The 20,644-nt window shown below is 44.3% G+C and overlaps 1 protein-coding gene across 2 annotated transcripts; it reads right to left on the reverse strand.

The window, feature by feature from the left end:
* Positions 1-1,253: 1,253 nt before the first annotated feature.
* On the reverse strand, positions 1,254-19,479 carry Ddx17 (DEAD-box helicase 17). Of its 2 annotated transcripts, NM_001372136.1 has the most exons (13): positions 18,952-19,479; positions 15,951-16,101; positions 14,554-14,653; positions 12,992-13,125; positions 12,377-12,442; positions 11,311-11,452; positions 10,819-10,979; positions 10,560-10,732; positions 9,436-9,546; positions 8,932-8,993; positions 7,860-7,919; positions 3,621-3,863; positions 1,254-2,389 (listed from the first exon to the last, which is right to left on the reverse strand). In NM_001372136.1, exons 1-13 carry the CDS (start codon positions 18,999-19,001, stop codon positions 1,884-1,886), a joined length of 1,959 nt encoding a protein of 652 aa, NP_001359065.1. In that variant the 5' UTR covers positions 19,002-19,479; the 3' UTR covers positions 1,254-1,883. The 2 variants fall into 2 exon arrangements, with proteins under 2 accessions (NP_001359065.1, NP_001015018.1); NM_001015018.2 differs by lacking the exons at positions 7,860-7,919; positions 8,932-8,993; positions 9,436-9,546; ... (6 more) ...; positions 15,951-16,101; positions 18,952-19,479 and having other exon boundaries at positions 3,627-4,805.
* Positions 19,480-20,644: the final 1,165 nt, after the last annotated feature.

Below are 20,644 nucleotides of genomic sequence, written 5' to 3' on the forward strand. Positions count from 1 at the left end.
AGGCCAAAAGAGCTTATGAAATATGAAATGTGCTATTTATCTGGATTCTGCCTCTGCTGGAGAGGGGACAGAAGCAACCTAGCTACTGCTTCATCCCCGGAGGCAGTAATAGAAGGGGTGGGTATTTTGAAGAGCTACAGTAGCACAGAACAGCCCATGGTATAATGCTTAATAAAAAATAAATCTGAATTTGGTTGTAGAAAGTATCTCTAACAGGCTGGTCAGTGTCAGTGATTAGACACTTCCTTTTGGCAGGGTGAGAGACAGACAAGACAGGACATACTTTGGTTTTAGAGCACAGAGCAGGGTTGCCACACATCTGTGCCCACCATCCCCCTTGGCTTCAGTCTGTAAAGAAAACAAAAGAATGCCAAGCGTGCATTCACATGCGGATACTCAGCATGTGCCGACAACCTACCTGTTATGTTACACACTGAATCCTATTTTCTGAGCCCCTCAAAACCATCCCTTTTCTCTTCCTGAAAGAAACCTTAATTGACTGTTACTATATAAAGCAGCAAGCACCCTCAGGGCACAGCCAAGGAATGCAGTGGCGCCTGCTCCCTTAAACTGCACTGTGAATGAACAGCACAGGTAGGAGCCGCACACAAGCCCCCACACTATCATCTACTAGAGCTTTGGGGGCATCTACTGTCCTCTTCTGTTTAGGTGATGTAAGAGCAGAATTTTCTCTCCAACTTCATCTGCTGCTCTTCCAAGTTCCAGAAGAAAGCATTTGCTAATGGGATGAGACAAGCTCACCCAAACCTTCACACTCCAGAGAGTAAGGTGAGCCTGGGCTTCAGTCCTCCATGGGTACTACCTACCTGTGAGACACTGGGAGCAAAGGGAAGCCCAGGACAAGTGCCTCCAGCTGCTACAAAGCACCTCAGAGAACAGGCTGTGAGGAGGCTAGCTCTTCAGCAGTCCTGCTCAGGCCAAGTGGGCAGTGCAGCCATGAAGTCACTCTTATTCTAAGAATACTGAGTTTAAGAGGAACATCTGCCCACTTGCAGTCCATCATTTCTAAAGGTGCTTTTTAAATGCTGCTCAGGAAGCTTCTGCGTTAGCACTGATGCTTACCGCTCATAGTGGCTTATCTGGCTAGAGAACAACTTTCAGATGGCCCCTGGTTATACTGGGGGAAAAAAAAACAAACCAGGCAGGCCCTACCCAAATGCCAGTCTACCTAGTAGAAACAATGCTTTATAGTTTTTTAAACTTAAAAAAGACAACACTTGAACTCAGAAATATAATTTCTAACTCAACACTAACCTGGTTAATATTTAATAACTGCAGGAAAAGGGGGTGGGACAACAAAACCAATTAGGAAACTTTTAACTGTTGAATGCACATTAAGAAGCCATCAGCCAAATGACTGAAAAAAGCAGTCTTAAAAATTCATCAGGCCTGAGTAGCCTAACATCAGTAACTCAAAACCCACCATGGGCAGTGTGCATGGAAACCCTCTGGCCCCTCCAGATAAGGAGAGCAGTCTAAAGAGCAGACAGCACCTCCTGCCGAGCAGTCAGTCCTTCCCTACCCACCCTCCAGAGATAAACAGGCTCCAACAAAAGCCTAATACCTTTACGGTGAAAAACAGCTCCACATCCTCAACATGCATTAAGTTGGGGGAAAGAAATTAATCTTTTCCAGTCAGTTATGTATATATATATTTTCTTACAAAATCTGTTATTATAGACTGGATCTTTTGGGTGGGCAGAAGAAACCTGGCAGTGAACTTTTAACTATCTGCATTAAAAAAAGATAAACCATAATGGTAGGGAAAAGAAAAACTAAAAAAACGCAAAGGTCTAGAAGGGTAAAAGACAGTGTTCCTTTAGATGTAATTCATCTGCACGAGTCACTCCCGCCAAGCAGTTTCATTTACGAGATGGCGGAGGGGGAGGGGGTGGGGGAGGGTACTGGTAAGCAGTCTGCCCCATGTAGCCTATCATATTGGTAGCTCCTGGAGGCTGTGCAAACTGCTGTGACATTAGTGGCTGTGGCTGCTGCCCAGATCGGCCTATTCCACTAAACTGCTGGCTAGAGCTCTGGGAGCTCCTTCCGGTTGAGGTGGTGCTGCTAGCCCCGTAAGTGCCAGCAGCATACTCCTGGGCTGTGTAGCCACTGGTGCCATAAGCAGCTGCCCCATAGGTGCCTTGAGCATAGGTGTATTGGCCTGCTTGCGCCCCAAAGGCAGAATTCGGGCTTCCATAGCCACTGCCATTAGCATAACTGGCTCTATCGGTTTCACTGCGATCCCTGTAGCTTGTAGAATCTCTCCGACCACCATCCTTGACCCCTCGAAGCCTCCGGTCACACTCATCCTGATACATCAGGTTGGGATTGTTGGCTGAAGAAGTAGTCCGGTATCGTGAGCGGCCTCCTGGTGGGAAGAAAATGCCAAGTATGTGATTCAAACAAACTGAAATACTGTGAAATACTCATCTTCTTCCTCTCAAATGCTAGTCTCTTTAGTATTTCACTCAACTTGGTGCCTTTTAGAGTCTTTTTGAGGATAACAAAAACAACCTTAACATACCAAACCGGGGAGCCAGGAACGTAGACCCGAGCGTACCTCACAGCTGAAGATCACATGCCTCAGTTAATATTGTGCTATGAAATGAGGCAAAATTAACAAATTCTCCAAAGGTATCAAGAAGAAACAACAATTTAGCTATATATGTTAAATTTTAAGAGACCAGGTTAGCTATGAAGCTCAAGCTGTCCCAAAAAGACAACATACTAGCCTTACCTCCATGTGTTAAGAAACATAGTCTCAGGACTGGAGAGATGGCTCAGTGGTTAAGAGCAATGACTGTTCTTCCAGAGGTCCTGAGTTCAATTCCCAGCAACTACAAGGTGGCTCACAACCATCTGTAATGGGATCTGATGCCCTCTTCTGGCATGCAGGTGTAAATGCAGACTCATACATAAAACAAAAGAAACAAACCCAGGCTTGGATGGACAGTGGTGCCCTTGCCAGCAGTGGGAGGCAGTGGCAGGTGAATCTATCAGTTTGAGAACAGTGTGGTCTAAAAAGTGAGTTCCAGAACAGCCAGGGCTACACAAAGTAACCCTGTTTCTTTTTTTTTTTTTAAAGATTTATTTATTTTATGCATATGAGTACACTGAAGCTGTCTTCAGACACACCAGAAGAGGGCATCAGATCTCATTACAGATGGTTGTGAGCCACCATGTGGTTGCTGGGATTTGAACTCAGGACCTCTGGAAGAGCAGTCAGTGCTCTTAACCGCTGAGCCATCTCTGCAGCCCAAGTAACCCTGTTTTAAAGAACAAAACCAAAACCAAAAGATTCACAGGCATGTACTATTAGTTTAATTGTGAACATGCACCATGTGATCCAAAATTTAAGTAAATAATGGGTCTTAAATTCCCAACTACAAAAATATTGGGCTGTAACAGTAGCATGAAGACAGAACTTGCTCTTCCACTTAAAATGAGGCTGCATAAAAGCCACAGAGTTCTCTCCCATTCCAAACAAAACAAACAAAAAGGAAAACTAAAAACTCACCAACAGAAAAAAACCAGCTGAAAACATGGCACAATTAGGTGTTACAAGTCCTTGGCAGTACCTGGAAAATTCCAGGACTTACCCTTACCCCCTCCTCCGCCGCCACCTCTGTGGTCCACAAGCTGCATCAACTTTGGATTGATGGCCTGATTGGCCTCTTCCAATACTTTGATCAGCTCTCTAGCCTGCTTCAGGTTGCCCGGGGTAAAGAAAGTATAGGCAGTGCCCTTGTTGGTGCTGCGGGCCGTTCGGCCAATACGGTGAACATAATCCTCTGAGCTGTTTGGATAATCGTAGTTGATGACAAACTTCACATCCTCCACGTCTTCCACGTCAATGAGGAGACATTGTGCAGGTTGATGTGGCAGAGAAAGAGAAGGTAAAGACATGCCAAGTGGAGGGCGCGAATGCAGATGACAGCAAGAGGAGAGAGGATGAAGTTAGTGACCACCCTGAGTAGGTACAAAAGAAGACTCATCCCAACAGAGTAAAGAAGGATCAGTGCCGTGCAGGACACACAGCACTGCCATCTTGTTTGCTATGATCCTATGGGAGCTCTGTTCAGTACCCCAAAACTCCTGCCTTTTCTGTTAAATGGTATGCTGACAGGAGCTACACTAAGACCAGAATTCAGACTGACACATTCTAGTGCCACCCCCTTCAAAGCTGGAATGTAGACGATCTCAATTACCACCATTAAAGTGCAGGGCCAAATCACTTCTACTCTGTTGGGAGAAGCCTGGCACAGTCTACCAACAATACAACCAACTTACCTTCAGACCAGTCACAGAGCAACATGGAAAGGTACTCCATCTACTCACTACATCCTCAGACTCAACAGTTAGGTTCTTTCTTGCTCTTGTATTTAAAAAGCAAACCAAACCAAAATACACACCTATTTTGCTTCATGTGAACACCCAGATCACCTTTCCCTTCTCAATCACAAGAACACATTACACTAAGATCTCACTACTGCCAAGCCCAGCTTCTCAAATGAGGTTTTTTTCCACTCAACTCAAGGTTATTGCAAACTTAGTACTTGTATCAACAATCAGATTGTCTATGTGACCTGAAGATTCAATAGCCAAACAATGTGGGGAAAACCATGAAACCTTGAGACACACATTTAATATTCTATACATGGCTGAGTAACCCCCTAAAACTTAAAAGTATGCAAATGTTAGTGTAATGCTTTCAGCTAAATGTAGTTTTTTTAAACCTACTTAACAAGCAAATTTAATAACAGAATCCTAATTTTTGGTGGAAAAAAATCTGCATTTTACAAAGAATATTCCGAAAATATCCTAGATAAAACACAGATTTCTGTGATAGAAATAATTAAAAAACATTCTCTGTTTGTTACCAGACCGATGCACACTCCCTCCTCCTTTGGGAAACCGCTGCAGCCGATCCCGTCTCTTTGCCTTTTATATTTGGCGGCCTCCTTTCGAAAACTCCGCCTTCTGACACGGGACCACTGGAGCGCGGGGAGCATGCATCAAGGGTCCGTGGCAGTGAGAAGTCCCCACACACGCTCGCTCTGTGAACTGGCTTAGATGCTTCTCTGTAGCCCCATTTGGTTGCCAAGCGCCGGAGAACCTGGGTTCAGGTAAAAATTTCAGGTCCTCCAACGCCTCCCCAAGGTAATTGGGGTGATTGTAGAAAAATTAAAAAAAAAAAAAAAGTTACATCCAAAGGGTCAGACTGCATCTATTGCCCAGACTGGATTAATTTCAGGGGAAAGGGGAAGATGATTAAAAAAAAATCAGCTGTTGTTAGGGGCATGTGAAGTAGGGACATTATGTCTGTTTCTTATTACAATAAAGGCTCCTCAGTCTTTACTGACCCCTAAAGTCCTGAATCACACCAGAAAGACGAGAAGGCACTTATCACAGGGGGCAGCTTGAGTCTCCGGCTTGGGTCGTTGATGCCACAAAGAAAAAAACATAACAGGGCAAGGATGAAAGGGCAGGGTGGGGCGGGGTAGGGCGGGGTAAACTCCATGAGCACTTCTTCAGAGCTTGAATAATGCTCCTTAGTCACTCCCACTGAGTGACCGTGGGAAGGAAACAGAGCACGCTGAGTTACTGCACTGGATGCACAGAAGCGTGCTTCCCCAGCAGCAAGCACCGGGCTTCAGATGCTAACAGCTGGGAGGACTTCTGGAGGGGCTTGATAAGGGGTGGACACGGTGCAAAAGTTCTTCATGCTAGAAGGGTGTCCTGTGTGTGCACAGCGGACTGAAGGCCACCTAAGAGCAAGCCTAGAATCAGGTTTCTCCAGCCCAGGCTGCCCTGAGGTTACTGTTGCACTGCTGTCTTTATAGACGAAGCTGTAGCAGGGTAAGAAATGGAAAGTTACATGTTTTGGCCACTGGCCTGGGAGAACGTGTGGTTTGGAAAGCCCTATGCCGTGGCCTGAAACTGCACTCACTAATTGGGAGAGACTAGGACTAGCCAGCAGGCTCATCTAGAGTGGCTTCGGGCCAATGGAGATTTGCCTCAGCCATGTACTGAGTGATCTGCAGTTGATATCAAAGCTTCTGTTAAAAAACAAAATGAAATAAATTCAATACTTTTAGTTCAACAGTGTGTAGTTTAAACAAAAAAAGGAAAAAGAAAAAAAGAAAAAAAAGCAAAATAAAAAATATCCCAGTGGAAAGGGAACAAGTGGTCACCCGAAGATGACTATTATTAACTATGGGAGTTAAAGAACTTACCTGAAGGGATCATTTAAGAGACCATCGCTCCACACAAGTGAAAAAAGGCCTGGTGACTCAGCTGAAAATAGCACCCCTGTCTATGACGTAGAAGCCTTCACTTTCCAGGATCTTGTAGGACCTTGGTCAGAATTCTGCCATTTGTGGTGGGTTTTCTCCCTCCTTTTGATTTTTACAAGGCAGCAAACACAGGGGCCCAGAACAAGCACTGATGTTGAGTAACAAGAAACAGACTCGGGCACCTTCCCTCTCCCTCACTTGAATGAGGGGGGGTGGGATGAAGAGTCTAAGTTGTTCTAACGGTAGCCAATTGATTTTGTTTAAAATATGCAAAAGGACAGAACAAATTTTTAATTGTCTAGGCAAGATGCACAAAGAAGCTACCAGCACATAGCAAGCCTGTTTTAAAAACCACCATTACTGAAAGCCTTTGTGTAAATTGCTTTCAGGCTTCTGCCTCCTTTCCCAGGCCCCAGTTCTAAGGGCACAGACCCAGAGACGACCTCAGAAGGAAGAGACAACTTCCCACCATGGCTGCAGGTCACTACCTCTGAAGGAGGAGTTAAGTTGAATTATGAAAAGACTCCATCACTGCTGAAGTCAACACTTATCATGTCTATGTTAAACTGCACAGGGAAACTTGGTACTTCTCACCTTACTCAACAGGAAATTAAACACATCAATAATGGTTTCCCCCAATAGAAATGACCCCAGGCTCTTTAAACAAGACCATGTTGTATTACCTAGGTTGCCTTCAAGCATATATTAACATGCCTAGCTCTAAGAAATCTTTCTCTGGAGACAGTCTTACAACGTAGCACTGGTTGGTCTACAACTAACTCACTATGGCCACCAGGTCTGCCTCAAACTATAGAAACCACTTGCCTGTGTCTCCCAAGTGTGGGGATCAAAGGCGTGTATTACCACACTCCGCTAAAACAATCCTTATAAATGTAAACATTCTGGGTCAGACATGTTCAGTTCACAGGAGGCCAAGTATCCAAGGCTATTTGCATGTATTTTAGAGCAGGAATGGAAAGCTCTAGAAGAATATATTCAGATCAAGTTCTTAAACCAGACACCATGTCTATGGCCAAATGATGGGTAAAGGGAGGGATAATTCCAACCACACTACTGCAACGATACTGGGCAAAGCAGATTTAACAGAATGGCATTATACAGAGAGCAAACCCCTGAGTAAATGTTCATGGAAGTGGCTTCTTTGTATCTACAGCAAACAGACTAGTATAAGGGAAAACTAAAGACCCAGCTTTTGATAGGCCTAATTAGGCTCCTTCTATCCAGCCAGAGAACTCTAATTTAATAGTCATGCCTAAGCCTTGCTACTACTACAGACCAAAGACTTTGTCAGGAGCCAGATGGAACTTTGAAAATAAAGGGGGTGGGAACCACAGAAAACCCAAAATAATAATAAAACCCCCATGAAGGTTAAAAGAAAATTGCAGCGAAGGAAAAAATTGCACTTATACCCTCTTTTGTCTAAACTCATGTACATACAATTATAAATCTGACATCACAAAAAAAATTTTTTTAAACCAAAAGATATACAAGGCAGCAATAGAGACGCCTATCTATACAAACCTAGCCCACGGGAGGCTACATCTGTGGCAATGAGGATAGGGGCCTTTCCAGACCGGAACTCTGGAAGAAAGAAAAGGCGCCAAGTTAGGGAATTGAGGCTGAAGCACATGTGTAAATGACATGGACTGAAGAAACATTATCTCCCCACCCACCCAAGACACACGCCCCTCATAACCATAACATGGGCTCTGTATCTTGAGATGTCTTACACCACACCCATTTAAAAAAAAAAAAAAAGGAAATTAAGCATTTAAAAAAAATTGTGTATCTGGCAGTGGTGGTGCACACCTTTATCCCAGCACTCAGGATGCAGAGGCAGGCAGGTCTGAGTTCAAGGCTGGCCTGGTCTACTGAGCGAGTTCCAGGACAGTCAAGGGTACATAGTAAGACTCTCTCAACAACAACCAAAACTTTGTGTTTGTGTGTGTCTGTGCTCGTAAGTGCCCAGAGCCCAGAGGCATAGAAGCCCCTGGAGGTAGAATTACAGGTGGCTGTAAGCCACCAACACAGGTGATGGGGCCTCAAAGAGCAGTGTGGGCTCTTAGGAAAAGACTTTTATTTATATCATGAAGTTAAAGAACCCTGGGGATAAACTGAGAATACCCAGGATTCAATAAACTAGAACAAGGTTGGGTATGAAATTTGGTCTACAAATAAAAATCTAGTATAGTACTTATTTTTGCAAATAAAATTGTTGTTGGAGATGCAGCTAGGTCGTGTCTACAGTACTGTCTATGACCACTTGTTTTTGTAGAAACAATCTATTATCTGATCCTTTATAAATTGGTTGGGGGAGGGTATGCTAGGTACAGTAGCACACACTTTCCCCCCCAGATAGCATTTGTGAGGCGGAGGCAGGTGGATTTCTATGAGTTCAAGGCCGCCTGATCTACACAGTGAAATCCTATCTCAAAAAAAAAAAAAAAAAAAAAAAAAAAGGGTTGGGGATTTAGCTCAGTGGTAGAGTGCTTGCCTAGCAAGCGCCAAGGCCCTGGGTTCGGTCCCCAGCTCGGGGTGGGGGGTGGGGGGTGGGGGGGTAGGGGGTGTTACCAAGCTCAAGTTTTATTCTTACCATTAAGTACCCAATCTCTTTCTGGTTGACTCTTGTCTCCATGGATACACATAGCTGGCCAACTATCAGAAGAATATTTATTATATATTAGAGATCTTCACAAAAAAAATTATTAGTACAAATTTTGATCAAGTTCTTTAAGCAACAAAATAGAAGATGGCTCATTACACATGCACACAATTATCCATCAGGATTAAATACATACACCCACAAAACAGTCATTTGGAAGGAAACTGCCTGAGCATAGCAGTGGTTCTCAACCTTCCTAACTTGCCACCCTGTAATACAGTTCCACATGTTGTGTTGACCCCAACCACACAATTCTTTCACTGTTACATCATTAACTGTAATTTTGTTACTGTTATGAACGGTAATGTGAGTATCTGATATGCAGGATGTGCAACCTCTGTGAAAGGGTCTTTCAACCTCCTCCACACCTAGGGATCACAACCTATACATAGGTTGAGAACCACTGGCATAAAGCTGTCTAGGTGCTGCACTCACCCATCTCTGCGCATCCTTCGAGTGAGGTCATCACAGCGCCTCTTTGTCTCCACAAATATTATAGTCTTATTTTCCTTTTCTGCCATGATCTCTTCCATTAGCTGGATCAATCTGAAATGACGACCAACAGCACAGTCACCACCCAGGAAAGACCTCCCTTCACAATAGCACACAGGTGATAGTCACTCCCCAGCCACAAAGAGTGTGTGAGGGCCTATGTCTACATCCCAGGGTCCCTTGGAAGGCTGCAGCAGAATGGAGAGTTCATGATCAACCTTAGGCACACAACAACAATCTTTTATTCCAAAAAGGAAGGGGGAAAAGGACCTCAAACTTGTTTTTCAAGTCAGGGTTTTTCTGTGTAGCCCTGGCTGTCCTTGAACCTGCCTGCCTGTGGAACTCTGGGTACCCACAAAGTGGCTTACAAACCACCTCTAATTCCAGCCCTATGGGATCTGAATTCTTGTATTCCTTTTATAGGCAAAGTGCAGGAAAACAAACAACAAAAACTAATTAAGGTTGTGGTCACAGTGTTTGTCTAGCATGCATGATGGCATAAGTGCAATCTCCAGCAACACATAAACCAAGGTCTGTGGCACGAACTAAGATCTCACATGGGGGAGGCAGAAGGTTCAAAGCTACCTTCTGTTATGCCATGAGCTCCAGGCCTGCCAAGGATAAAGAGACCCTGTCTCAAGTAAATCAATACAACTTAATTCACACTAGACTCAAAGCAGATCTCATATACTTGCTATTACTCATTTCTCAGAAATGAGAAGTAGAGGTGATAAGAGGTTAATCTGAAGTCCACCTAAGAAACACTGCTGGCATTAAAAAAGCCCGATATAAGCGCAAGGATCAAAGACCAGCAAAGACAACGCTGCAGTGTATGACACAATGTTTTCAACCTTCAAAATAAATACATGAATAAATAATCAGTCCTGGCTTTCTCAGTTCTCATAATACAATTATAAACCTCACACTTGAGAGGCTGAGGAAGGGAGATCATGAGTTTGAGGACAATCATAGGATAGATAGTGTGGCCCTGTCTCAAATATAACCAAACAGTATTAATTAGTATACTGCATTATAATTATCAAATGCTATGAAGTCTCTTTCCATACTTGTGATCTTTTTCACTCTCCATACAGACATCCACGATCTGTAGGATGTTGTGGTTGGCACTCAGCTCCAGATTGCCCACGTTGATCTGAGTGTAGTCACGCAGGAAATCCTCTGCAAGCTGCCTTACTTCCTTTGGCCAGGTTGCACTCCACATTAGTGTCTGCCGGTCAGGCTATCAAGAAATGAAAGCTTTCCTTTAGGTTAAGGAACTATATTAAGGGACAAAGAGGTATAAATATAGTGATCAGGTTTACAAACCCTGATTTGATCAACAATTTTACGGATCTGGGGCTCAAAGCCCATATCAAGCATCCGGTCAGCCTCATCCAACACAAGGTAAGTACATCGGCGAAGGTTTGTCTTTCCTGACTCCAGGAAATCTATTAGGCGCCCAGGAGTGGCTATGCAAATCTCAACACCTATAAAGCAATAACAACAGAAACTCTAGTCCATGAAGAACCCTTTCTCTCTTATAAACACCCAAACCTCAGCACAGAAACTAGGCAGCCCAGCCCTGGGTGCTGCATTCAATGTTACAGCACTTGCTAAACTCACAGTATCCAAAGAACACAAGGTAAGGAGAGTGTCACAAACAGTAGTCTCTAGTCACACATTTCCCCCAACAAAATATCTAATAGATGCCCAATCCCAAGAATTTATACACTATTGAAAATACTGAATTTCCTCACAAGAACCCAATGCTCATCTTCATGTATAGACATTGGCAAGCATGAACATTTTTGTTTTTACCTCTTTCCAAGTCTCGAATCTGGGGGCCTTTAGGAGCACCTCCATAAATGCACGTACTCTTCAACCGAGAGCATTTCCCATAGTCATCGGCCACCTGCTGCACCTGCTGGGCAAGCTCTCTGGTAGGAGCCAGCACCAGACACTGAAACAAAGGGGAGGGAAGCAAATGACACTGAGACAGCCACTCCAACTTCAACAAAACTTGAAAATCCCAACCACCCCAAGAATCAAAAGGTTGTCTAATTTTTCCCTTATCTTTTAATATTAAGCCATGGGGCACACTGACTTATGAGAAAATATTTACTATTCAGAAATGGAAAGGACACCAGCTCTTCCCCACTTAACTATTGAGGCATAAATGATCCACTTAAGATTGATTTACACCTTTATAATCTACTTTTAAAAAAAAGGAAAAAGCAGGGTCTTGTAGACTCTCTGGCCTTTCAAACTTCTTATCCCCTAAGTTTGGCAACCTGATCTTGAGACCCACATGTGGAAAGAACTGACCCTTACAAGTTATCCCAGCTTCTACAAAATAAACACCCACTCCCTTCAGAAAAGTAAGTAAACCTAATAAAAATGAGTAATTTAGAATTGTGCTTGAGGGACAAATAGCCCAGTGGTTGAATACATGCGTCAGGCCCCAAACTCAACCCCCAGTACCAAAAAACAAACCCAAAACAAAGAACTGCACTTAAATTTGCTGATTTGCTGCAAAACTGGTTCAAAGACTAGGTTCAGTTCGGGGAGGGTGGAGCTCAGTGGTGGGATTACTATCTAGCACACACAAGGGCATAAAGAAGATCACAAACAGAAAAGAGGAAGAATGCCTCAAATCCTATTTTACTGCTGTACAACTTTGGGCAAGTCATTTAATTCCAAGACAAGTCAGTACCACCTCTATATACCGAGAAAAGGGTTGAGAACTGATTAAGGGCAGGGGCCAGAGAGATAACTCATAAAAAAAAAAAAAAAAAAAAAAAGAATTAAATTGGGCACAGTGCCTAAAATTCGATCATCATTCAAAATATTTATCCTGAAAAATTACAAATGGTAACACACTTACAATTGGGCCATCTCCTCTTTCCAAGTATGGCTGGTGGTTTATATGAACAATCGCAGGCAGCAAATACTGGGGAGGAATGAGAGTTAACAATGTCATACAAACCTAGGCCATGAGCCTAACAGGTGTAAGTTAAACCAGTCATTAATAATACCCTAATGGGAAATGGGAAGACAACAATTACCACTCCAGTGCATGTTAGTATGTCACTGAAAGTGTTTGTTGCTTCCTTTGGAGACAGTGTTTCACTACGGAGCTCTCTCTAGCTATCCTGAAACTCACTAAATAAACCAAGCTGGCCTTAGAGATCCATTCACGCGCCTCTGCCTCCTAGTGTTAGGATTAAAAGTATGCCCTGCTTGAACACAGTACTTTATGAGTTTAAGAACTGAGAAAATGTGAGGCAGGCATGGTGGCACACCTTTAATCCCAGCACTTGGAAGGGGACAGAGCTCAAATCATAAAGCGGTATAAAGCGGTAGCCAGAACTACACAGAGAAATCCTGTCTTGGGAAAACCAACCAACCAAACAAAAAAAACCCCAAGAACTACTGAGAAAACATAAGCCAACTAGGATAACAAAGTAAATTACCACAATGTCAGAAACTCAGTACCTACCGCCAATGTCTTTCCAGAGCCAGTCTGTGCAATGCCAACCATATCCCTGCCGCTAAGAGCCAAAGGAAATCCCTGGCACTGAATGGGAGTTGGTTCTGTAAAGTGCTGATCCATCAGCACATCCATTACATATTCTGTAAGAAAGGAAACACATTACCACCTTTACTAATAAAACTAAGGATGCATATCAAGTCCTTAAAAAGTAGCAGTTACCGATGGTAGGACTGACTTTTATTATTCTCCAAAAACTTTAAATCCAATCTCTGGCCAGCCCAACATTACCCAACACTATCCTAACACACCCAATGGCAGCAGCTCATGGCTCATTTACTGTTCCCAAAGTCCCTACAATATCGCAGAAGCGACGTTCTGCTCCATTATAAAACACGGGCAGAACACTAGTGGAAGTTTCAGCACCAAAAACAAAGCAGAGGCTGAGGAGACGATTCAGCTGTTAAGGGTGCTTGCTGTTCTTGCAGAGAACCCAAGTTTGGTTTCTAGGATCCAGGTAAGACTAACAAGTGCCTGTAATTCCAACTTTAGACATTCTGGTGCCTTCTTCTGGACTCCCCAGGAACCTCACTCCATACAAATAATCTTTCAAAACACAAAAATTTGCACAATATGTTTATCAATAGTAGTAACTAATCTCTGTTCTAAAAAAATAGAAACACAGAAAATTACTATTCAAAGCCAGGTGCGTTGGCACATGACTTTAATCCCAGCACTCGGGATGCAGAGGCAGGTAGATCTTTGAGCTCCAGGCCAGCCTGATCTATAGTGAAGCTTTATCTTAAAAAATAAAAACTTTTAAAATTTTATTTTGGGTGTGTGCCAGCGTGGATCTGTGTCCTCCTTTCATGTTTATTTGGTTTCCAAATTTGAACCCAGGCAGTCTGTACCGGCTGATTTTGTGTGTCAATTTGACACAAGCTGGAGTTATTACAGAGAAAGGAGCCTCAGTTGTGGAAATGCCTTCATGAGACCCAGCTGTAAGGTATTTTCTCAATTAGTGATCAATGGGGGAGGACCCAGCCCATTGTGGGTGGTGCCCTCCCTGATTTGTAGTCCTGAGTTCTATAAGAAAGCAAGCTGAGCAAAAGCCAGTAAGTAACATCCCTGCGTGGCCTCTGCATCAGCTCCTGCTTCCTGCCCTGCCTGAGTTCCCATCCTGACTTCCTTTGGTGATGAACAGCAAATGGAAATGTAAGCTGAATAAAAACCCTTTCCTCCCCAATTTGCTTCTTGGTCATGATGTTTGTGCAGGAATAGAAACCCTGACTAAGACACAGTCCACACTCTCTCACCCACCTGATTGGCCCCATCTAAATTACTCTTTTCCTTCTTTTATTTTGAGACTCTGTGTAGCCCTAGCTGTCCTGGAACTCAGAAACCTGCCTGCCTCTGCCTCCCGAGTGCTGGGGATCTAAGGTGTGCACTGCTACCACCACCTGGCCACTATCTTTTCTATATAAAAGGTTTCTACTTATCTTCTAGACAAAATCCTGAAACTTTCAAAACCTTTAAGTACCCTCTGTAATGCAGGATTAAAAACCACTTACGCGGAAAGTTTGCATGATGGAAGGCAAAGACCGGTTTTGGACAAACATCTCCCCCTCTCACTGTAATCTCCTTCTTTCGACGTAGCTCATCAACCTCATACTGTGGGGAAGAAAAATGAAGACAATAATAAAAGCTCTCAATTTAGAAACTTTTTTTTTTTTGTTCTTTTTTTTTTCGGAGCTGGGGACCAAACCCAGGGCCTTGCACTTCCTAGGTAAGCGCTCTACCACTGAGCTAAATCCCCAGCCCCAATTTAGAAACTTATCACAATGACATATGCTAAGGCTTTTTACATGAATCCAAGTCTGTGACGCACATGACTAGGAGGAGAAAACCCTCAAGAGTAGTCCCTAGCCAGGCCAGTGGTGCTTTGTCTTCTCTGTACAGCAACTCAAGCTCACACCTAACTTGATCTACAAAACAAGTTCCAGACCAGCCAGGGTTACACAGTGAGACAGTCTACAACAAACACAACTTGGGGCCCAAACTCTCTTTCCATTATATAATTTTTTCTGGATAAGCTATCTTCTGGGTAGAACACACCATTAGGAGGTTAAAAGCACACAAATATACAATGTTAAACTAATTTTACAAGTATGTAGCTTAATGGTAGCTTTTGATTTGCAACTCCAGTAAACCTGGAACTTGCTATGTAGCCCAGGCTGGCCTCAGACTCAGAGATCCAGCTGCATCTGCCTTCCGAGTATGAGGACTAAAGTCACATGCATATGGTGCTAGGTTTGAGCGTAGCACCATTAAAGAATATCAGCTCAGTGGTTGATTACCTGTCTTCATGGACAAAGCTCAGAGTTTGACCAAGAAAAAAAGATCACAGGCTGTGGTTTCCCATGCCTAGAACCCTGGCAGTCCAGGAGATACAGTAACAGGACAGCAAGTTAAAGACTAGCCTGGAACTACATAGTGAGACCATTCTACAAATAGAATGATTTTATCACATAAAAACTAAAACACAAAGGCAAGGCATGGTGACATAATTCTTTAGTCCTTGTATCACTTGGAAGGCAGATGCAGGTGGATCTGAGTCTGAGGCCAGCCTGGGCTACATAGCAAGTTCCAGATTTACTGGGGTCACAAATCAAAATCCTGTCTAAACAACAACAACCTACTTAAAAACATTAAAAGAAACTTGATGGGGCACATGCCTTTAACCTCACTTGGGAAGCAGAGCCAGGTGGATCTCTGAGCTTGAGGCCAGCCTGGTCTACAGGCTGAGTTCCAGGATATCAAAGGACTACACAGAGAAATCCTGTCTCAGAAAACAAATAAAATACCCACACACAAAAACAAATTAAAGATGACATAATATAAAATCAGATATAAACACTTGGATTATTAACCTCTATTTAAACATTCACTCATGCCCCCCTTTTCTTACCGGAGTCAGTCTTGCTACTTCTGGATGTTCGACATAAAAATTCTTCTCAAACTTGGGGAGTTCACTCAAATCCCACTTCTTTTTTCGTAACCGCTCCCCAGGATTACCAAACTTCTTCGGGGGAAGCCCACTACCACCTCTTGCTCCAAACCTAGAGACACCAGAAAATGTAGATTCATTAGTACCCATCTCAGACTTCTTGCACTGATTCAGTTTTCCACCCACAAACACTGACAAAATTACTTATACCAACTTGATACTAAGTGTAGTTTTTAAATGGCACCAGAGATTCTAGACAGAATAAAAACGAATGGTCTCTGCTCTTGTAGGGAACTGGTACTCTTTTAAACTGCAAGAGCAGTTTAAACTGTGGACAGGGAGAAAAACAGTCTTCACGTAAGTCCTTCAAATTTACAACAGCTTCTTGGCCAATTTCCCCACTGATGCTGGGGCCAGAACTTCTCTGCTAATCTATAAAGGCAAACTAGTTGGGACACTAGGTCCAGTGTTTAGTTTACTCTAAAGAACCAGAATACACTTGTAATCTTTCATCCTTTATTTTATAGATTTTACGTTATATCTTTTCTTTTCTTCCCAAATAGTACTACTATTCCTGTTTTGAGGCAGACCCTCACTCATCCTATACTTCCCCCCTCAAACTCACAGCAATCCTCCTGCCTCAGCCTCCTAAACACTGGGATTGTAAGTGAGAGCCACCACACCAGGGTCAACTAATATTTAGTTACAGAGGAAAACAAACCAAAAACCTCACCAACATGTAGGTTACAGGTGTTTGTTTTGTTAATGATTGTATTGAATTGAACATGTGTAATCCTAGCCCTTGAAAGCTGGTGACAAGGTCAGAGCTCAAGGCCAGTTCTGGTCTACAAAGAGACCTGGAGTCAAAACAAAACCCCTTCAAACAAATTTAAATTGTCTTGTCTTTAGATACCGTTTACCACAGATAAGCTAAACAATACAGATATGGCCACTTGCCAAAGCTAAGATGTAAGAAATCAGAAACTACTTTTCCCAGAACAATATAACATAACCTCTAATTTGTCCTATTATAACCTCTTTATTTGTCTTAATCTATGTAGTACAGGGCCTTAAAAAAAACTCATTTCCTTTTTAGTTTTGTTTCTCTGAGACTCTATCATAGCCTTGGCTGTGCTGGAGGCCTAGGCCTCTCTTTCCACCATGCCCTGCAGGACCTCACTCCTGATTCCTTGTAAACCACTAGAGCATTGGAGAAAATTCAATAGTAGCTACTTTAAAGAATGTCAAGACTGGTAATACTGGGAGAGGTAGCAGGAACCCCACAAGACAATAATATTCTCTTCTGTTAGAGCCTGGTGTGGTGGCCTACATCTGTTTCTGAACTCTGGACACTGGCACAGTGAAGACACATTCCAGGTCAACCAGGGCAGACTAAGCTACACAGCACTGAGACAAACCCACCCTGCAATGATTTATGGCCAGAAACGTTTCTGGAATTCATTGGGTATCTACATTCAGTAGGCAGAATTTGGGTGACTTAATACCACTGCTAAAACAACACAACTAGAAAGAAAAATACACAACTGAGTACACCCACCAGACCTTAAGGTCTCAGGCTTTTCAGCTCAATATTACAGTGTCAAGGGCTTCTCATTTGACTGCCTCACTCCACTTGCAAATGAAGTAACAAACAGAATTCTAAAACGTTTCCAAGAAAGTCAGTTCTTTTTCAATCATGCAATAGCCAAGACCCAATCATTAAGAGGTTTTAAGCCTAACTCAAACGAGTGTAATGTGGTTCCTATGTATGTCCACTGTGCTTGCTAGAATCCAAAACTGCTTGCATCTTAATGATCCAGCAGAAAATAAAGCTTCTACAATTAAGATTCTTTTACAAGGCGTTTTCTAACCGAATTTCCTTTTTCTACCACTGCCCCTCACTTTGAACTGTTAACCATTCCCTTGTTTTGAGACAAGATCTGTGTAGCCCAGGCTAGCTTTTAACTCCAAGCTCCTGACTCAGCCTCAAATGCAGGGATTACTGGTATGTGTCACCCCAAGGGGTTCTTTTGGTTTCAACAGCTTGGTTACTTTCAAAGACTTTTTTTCCTTCGAGGTAGGGGCTCCCTGTGTAGTCCTGGGACTCACTACACAGATCAGGCTGGCTTTGAATCTGTTTTGTCTTTGCCTCCTGAGTCGATTTGCCACCACAACTAGCCAAGTTTTCATCGTATCCAAACAAAAAGCACCCAGAGTTTATCTAGACGCGAAGTGTTTCCACTCTCTAGGTGTCAGAAATAAAGCTGGCATAAGCTTTTGGATGTATTGATTCCAGGGCATATATTCAAGGATTTCTCAGGCAACACACCACCAAAAGCTTCGTACGTTAACTAATTAAAAAAACATATAAAGGGGGTTGAGGATTTAGCTCAGTGGTAGAGCGCTTGCCTAGCAAGCGCAAGGCCCTGGGTTCGGTCCCCAGCTCCGAAAAAAAAGAAAAAAAAATAAAAACAAAACTTCTTAGCTTAGGCTTCAAAATCAACTGGATCTTTAAAAGGCAATTTAAAAAGTCACCTGCCTCTTGGCTCTCCCAATTTCGATCTTTTAGAAATCAACTCCAGCACTTCCTATTCCAAACTGCTTCCAGTTAACCAAAATAAGACACAAGGGTAGTAAAACCTAGTTTAGATTCAAAAAGGTCTTTCCGACTCTAGTCCTTCTCTAAAAGGGATGGCTAACATAGCGGAAAGGAAACCATTCAAGGCAGCTTTTCCTAGATGAAAACTGTTCTCCCCATAAGACGCGAGGGCCAGCTTGCAGGTATCAAATGACCAGCGAGCGGGCCAAGAGAGGAGACCAGGCTGGCCTGCCACTTCCGAGCCAGGACCGCGGTCCGCAAAGGCGCCCGCCAGAGCCTGAGGCCCGCGCACTGCCGCCATTGTACGTCCCGAGCCTCAGGCTCTGCGGGCCACCCCGCCCCCCGCCTGCACCTCCCCCTTACCCTCCACGGTCCCGGTCACGATCCCGATCCCCAAAGCCGCCTCCGCGCATGGTCCCAAACGGATAAAGATCTGGGAGTGGGGCACGGATGACCGAGCTCGGGAGGGCTTGCTGCTCTGGTCTAGTGATGACCGATGGCGGCGGCGCCTCCGCTGTTGGGGCGGCGGCAGGCGCGGCGCTGTCTCGCTCCGACGCGCTGTCTCCCGTCGCAGACGCCACCGTCGCCGCCTCTCTCGTCGGAGACGGGAGCAAAACTCAGAGAATCGGGGTTGTTAGTACAGTTGGGAGGTCTGGTCACGCTCAAACCGGGCGGTGCCACGGTTTAGGCGTCTCCTTCCCTTCCCAGCAACTGCACAAAATGGCGGCGGCCGCTGAGACTGCTCCAACTTAACGCTACGCACAGCCGAGACGCTACGTAAACAGCGCCTGGAGGGCTGCGCGCGATGCTACAGACATTCTAGGAATGGCTTTACGCCGGTGACGGAGATGAGTGCTCTTGTTGGTCCACCTAAATAAGGCAGTGTGCGCAACCGGCGTAGCGTTCTCGCGCCGCCAGCTCTAGAACGTTGGGTGGGGGTGGGGCGAGCCGTCGGCACGACGTAACATTGTTTGCGTCGTTGGCCAGCCCACTATTGCGAGGATGCGCAGTCTTCGTAGCGCATTCTGTTTAGAGAATCGACTTATCCCGGCATTCCGAGCTCAAACGACCCTTGATGCCAGCCTTGTGCAGACACAATGGTCGCTTTCCATGTTGCTTTGGTCAGGCTTCGGGGTCTGTGGGCCGTAGAACCCTGAAAGTCTTGAGACCCTCTTGGTTGGCCTCGGCCCCTCGCCCCAGCGCCCTTTGTGCCCCAAGCTAGCCACACGCCCCGGCGCCATTTCCTTCCCGTTGCTTTTTGCCGCGCTGGCGCCGCAGCCATGTTGGATGCATCGTGTCGCTCTCTAAAGCGGGCAACAACCCAGCTAGGCTAAAAGACATCCAGTGTTTCCCGCAGTTCATGTTAAGGTGCCATTTTTCCGTACAGAGTGTTGTCACATTTCCCACTGGCCATAGTTGATGCCTCATACGGAGGCCACACCTTCCCAGAGTCCTTTCTGAGGTGGGCGCTTTGAACCTTAGCCATCATTAAAATGGGTGACTCACACGGGTCCGCGACTGCAGAAACGGTGCGTTTTCTAGGTGAGGATTTGCAAACCCAATCCGGGGAAGGCAGGCTGGGCTAGGCCACGGGTACCACCCAACTCCTAGATTACTTTCTTTGCTTGCCATCCCTGCACACTGCCAAGCCACACAAGCTTGGTCATACTTGCTTTATAAAATTGTGAAACTGCTGTATTCCTTGAGACCTCTAGGCTCATTTCTATAGACGCGGAGAATGGAAGCCTGAAGACTGAGTCTTGTCTCCGGTTCTGAGTGTTGCTTAGCTTATTGAAAGCCCTTGAGAAGCTGTTCATTTGTCATTTGGGCCATAGAGAAAGTCACAGAAATCCATGCATTTCGATAGTTGCTAGGGCACTGGGGAACCAACACATTCCTTTGCTCAGAGCTCTATTCTCTAGAGACGGAGAGGAGACAGATGACAAATGTTTATGTCAGACTCTTTTTTTTAAAGATTTATTTATTTTATGTATGTGAATATACTGTCGCTGTCTTCAGACACACCAGAAGAGGGCATCAGATCCCATTACAGATG

The sequence above is a fragment of the Rattus norvegicus genome, chromosome 7 (assembly GCF_036323735.1).
Source record: "Rattus norvegicus strain BN/NHsdMcwi chromosome 7, GRCr8, whole genome shotgun sequence".
NCBI classification, from domain to species: domain Eukaryota; kingdom Metazoa; phylum Chordata; class Mammalia; order Rodentia; family Muridae; genus Rattus; species Rattus norvegicus.

Excerpts from the sequence above, each read along its gene's own strand:
- Ddx17 (NM_001372136.1), bottom strand. The coding sequence starts at position 19,001 with ATGCGCGGAGGCGGCTTTGGGGATCGGGATCGTGACCGGGACCGTGGA. Across the intron at positions 13,126-14,553 it reads CCATCATGCAAACTTTCCGC|AATATGTAATGGATGTGCTG; the intron begins GTAAGTGGTTTT and ends CCTTTCTTACAG. Across the intron at positions 9,547-10,559 it reads GAGAGTGAAAAAGATCACAA|ATTGATCCAGCTAATGGAAG; the intron begins GTATGGAAAGAG and ends TCGTCATTTCAG.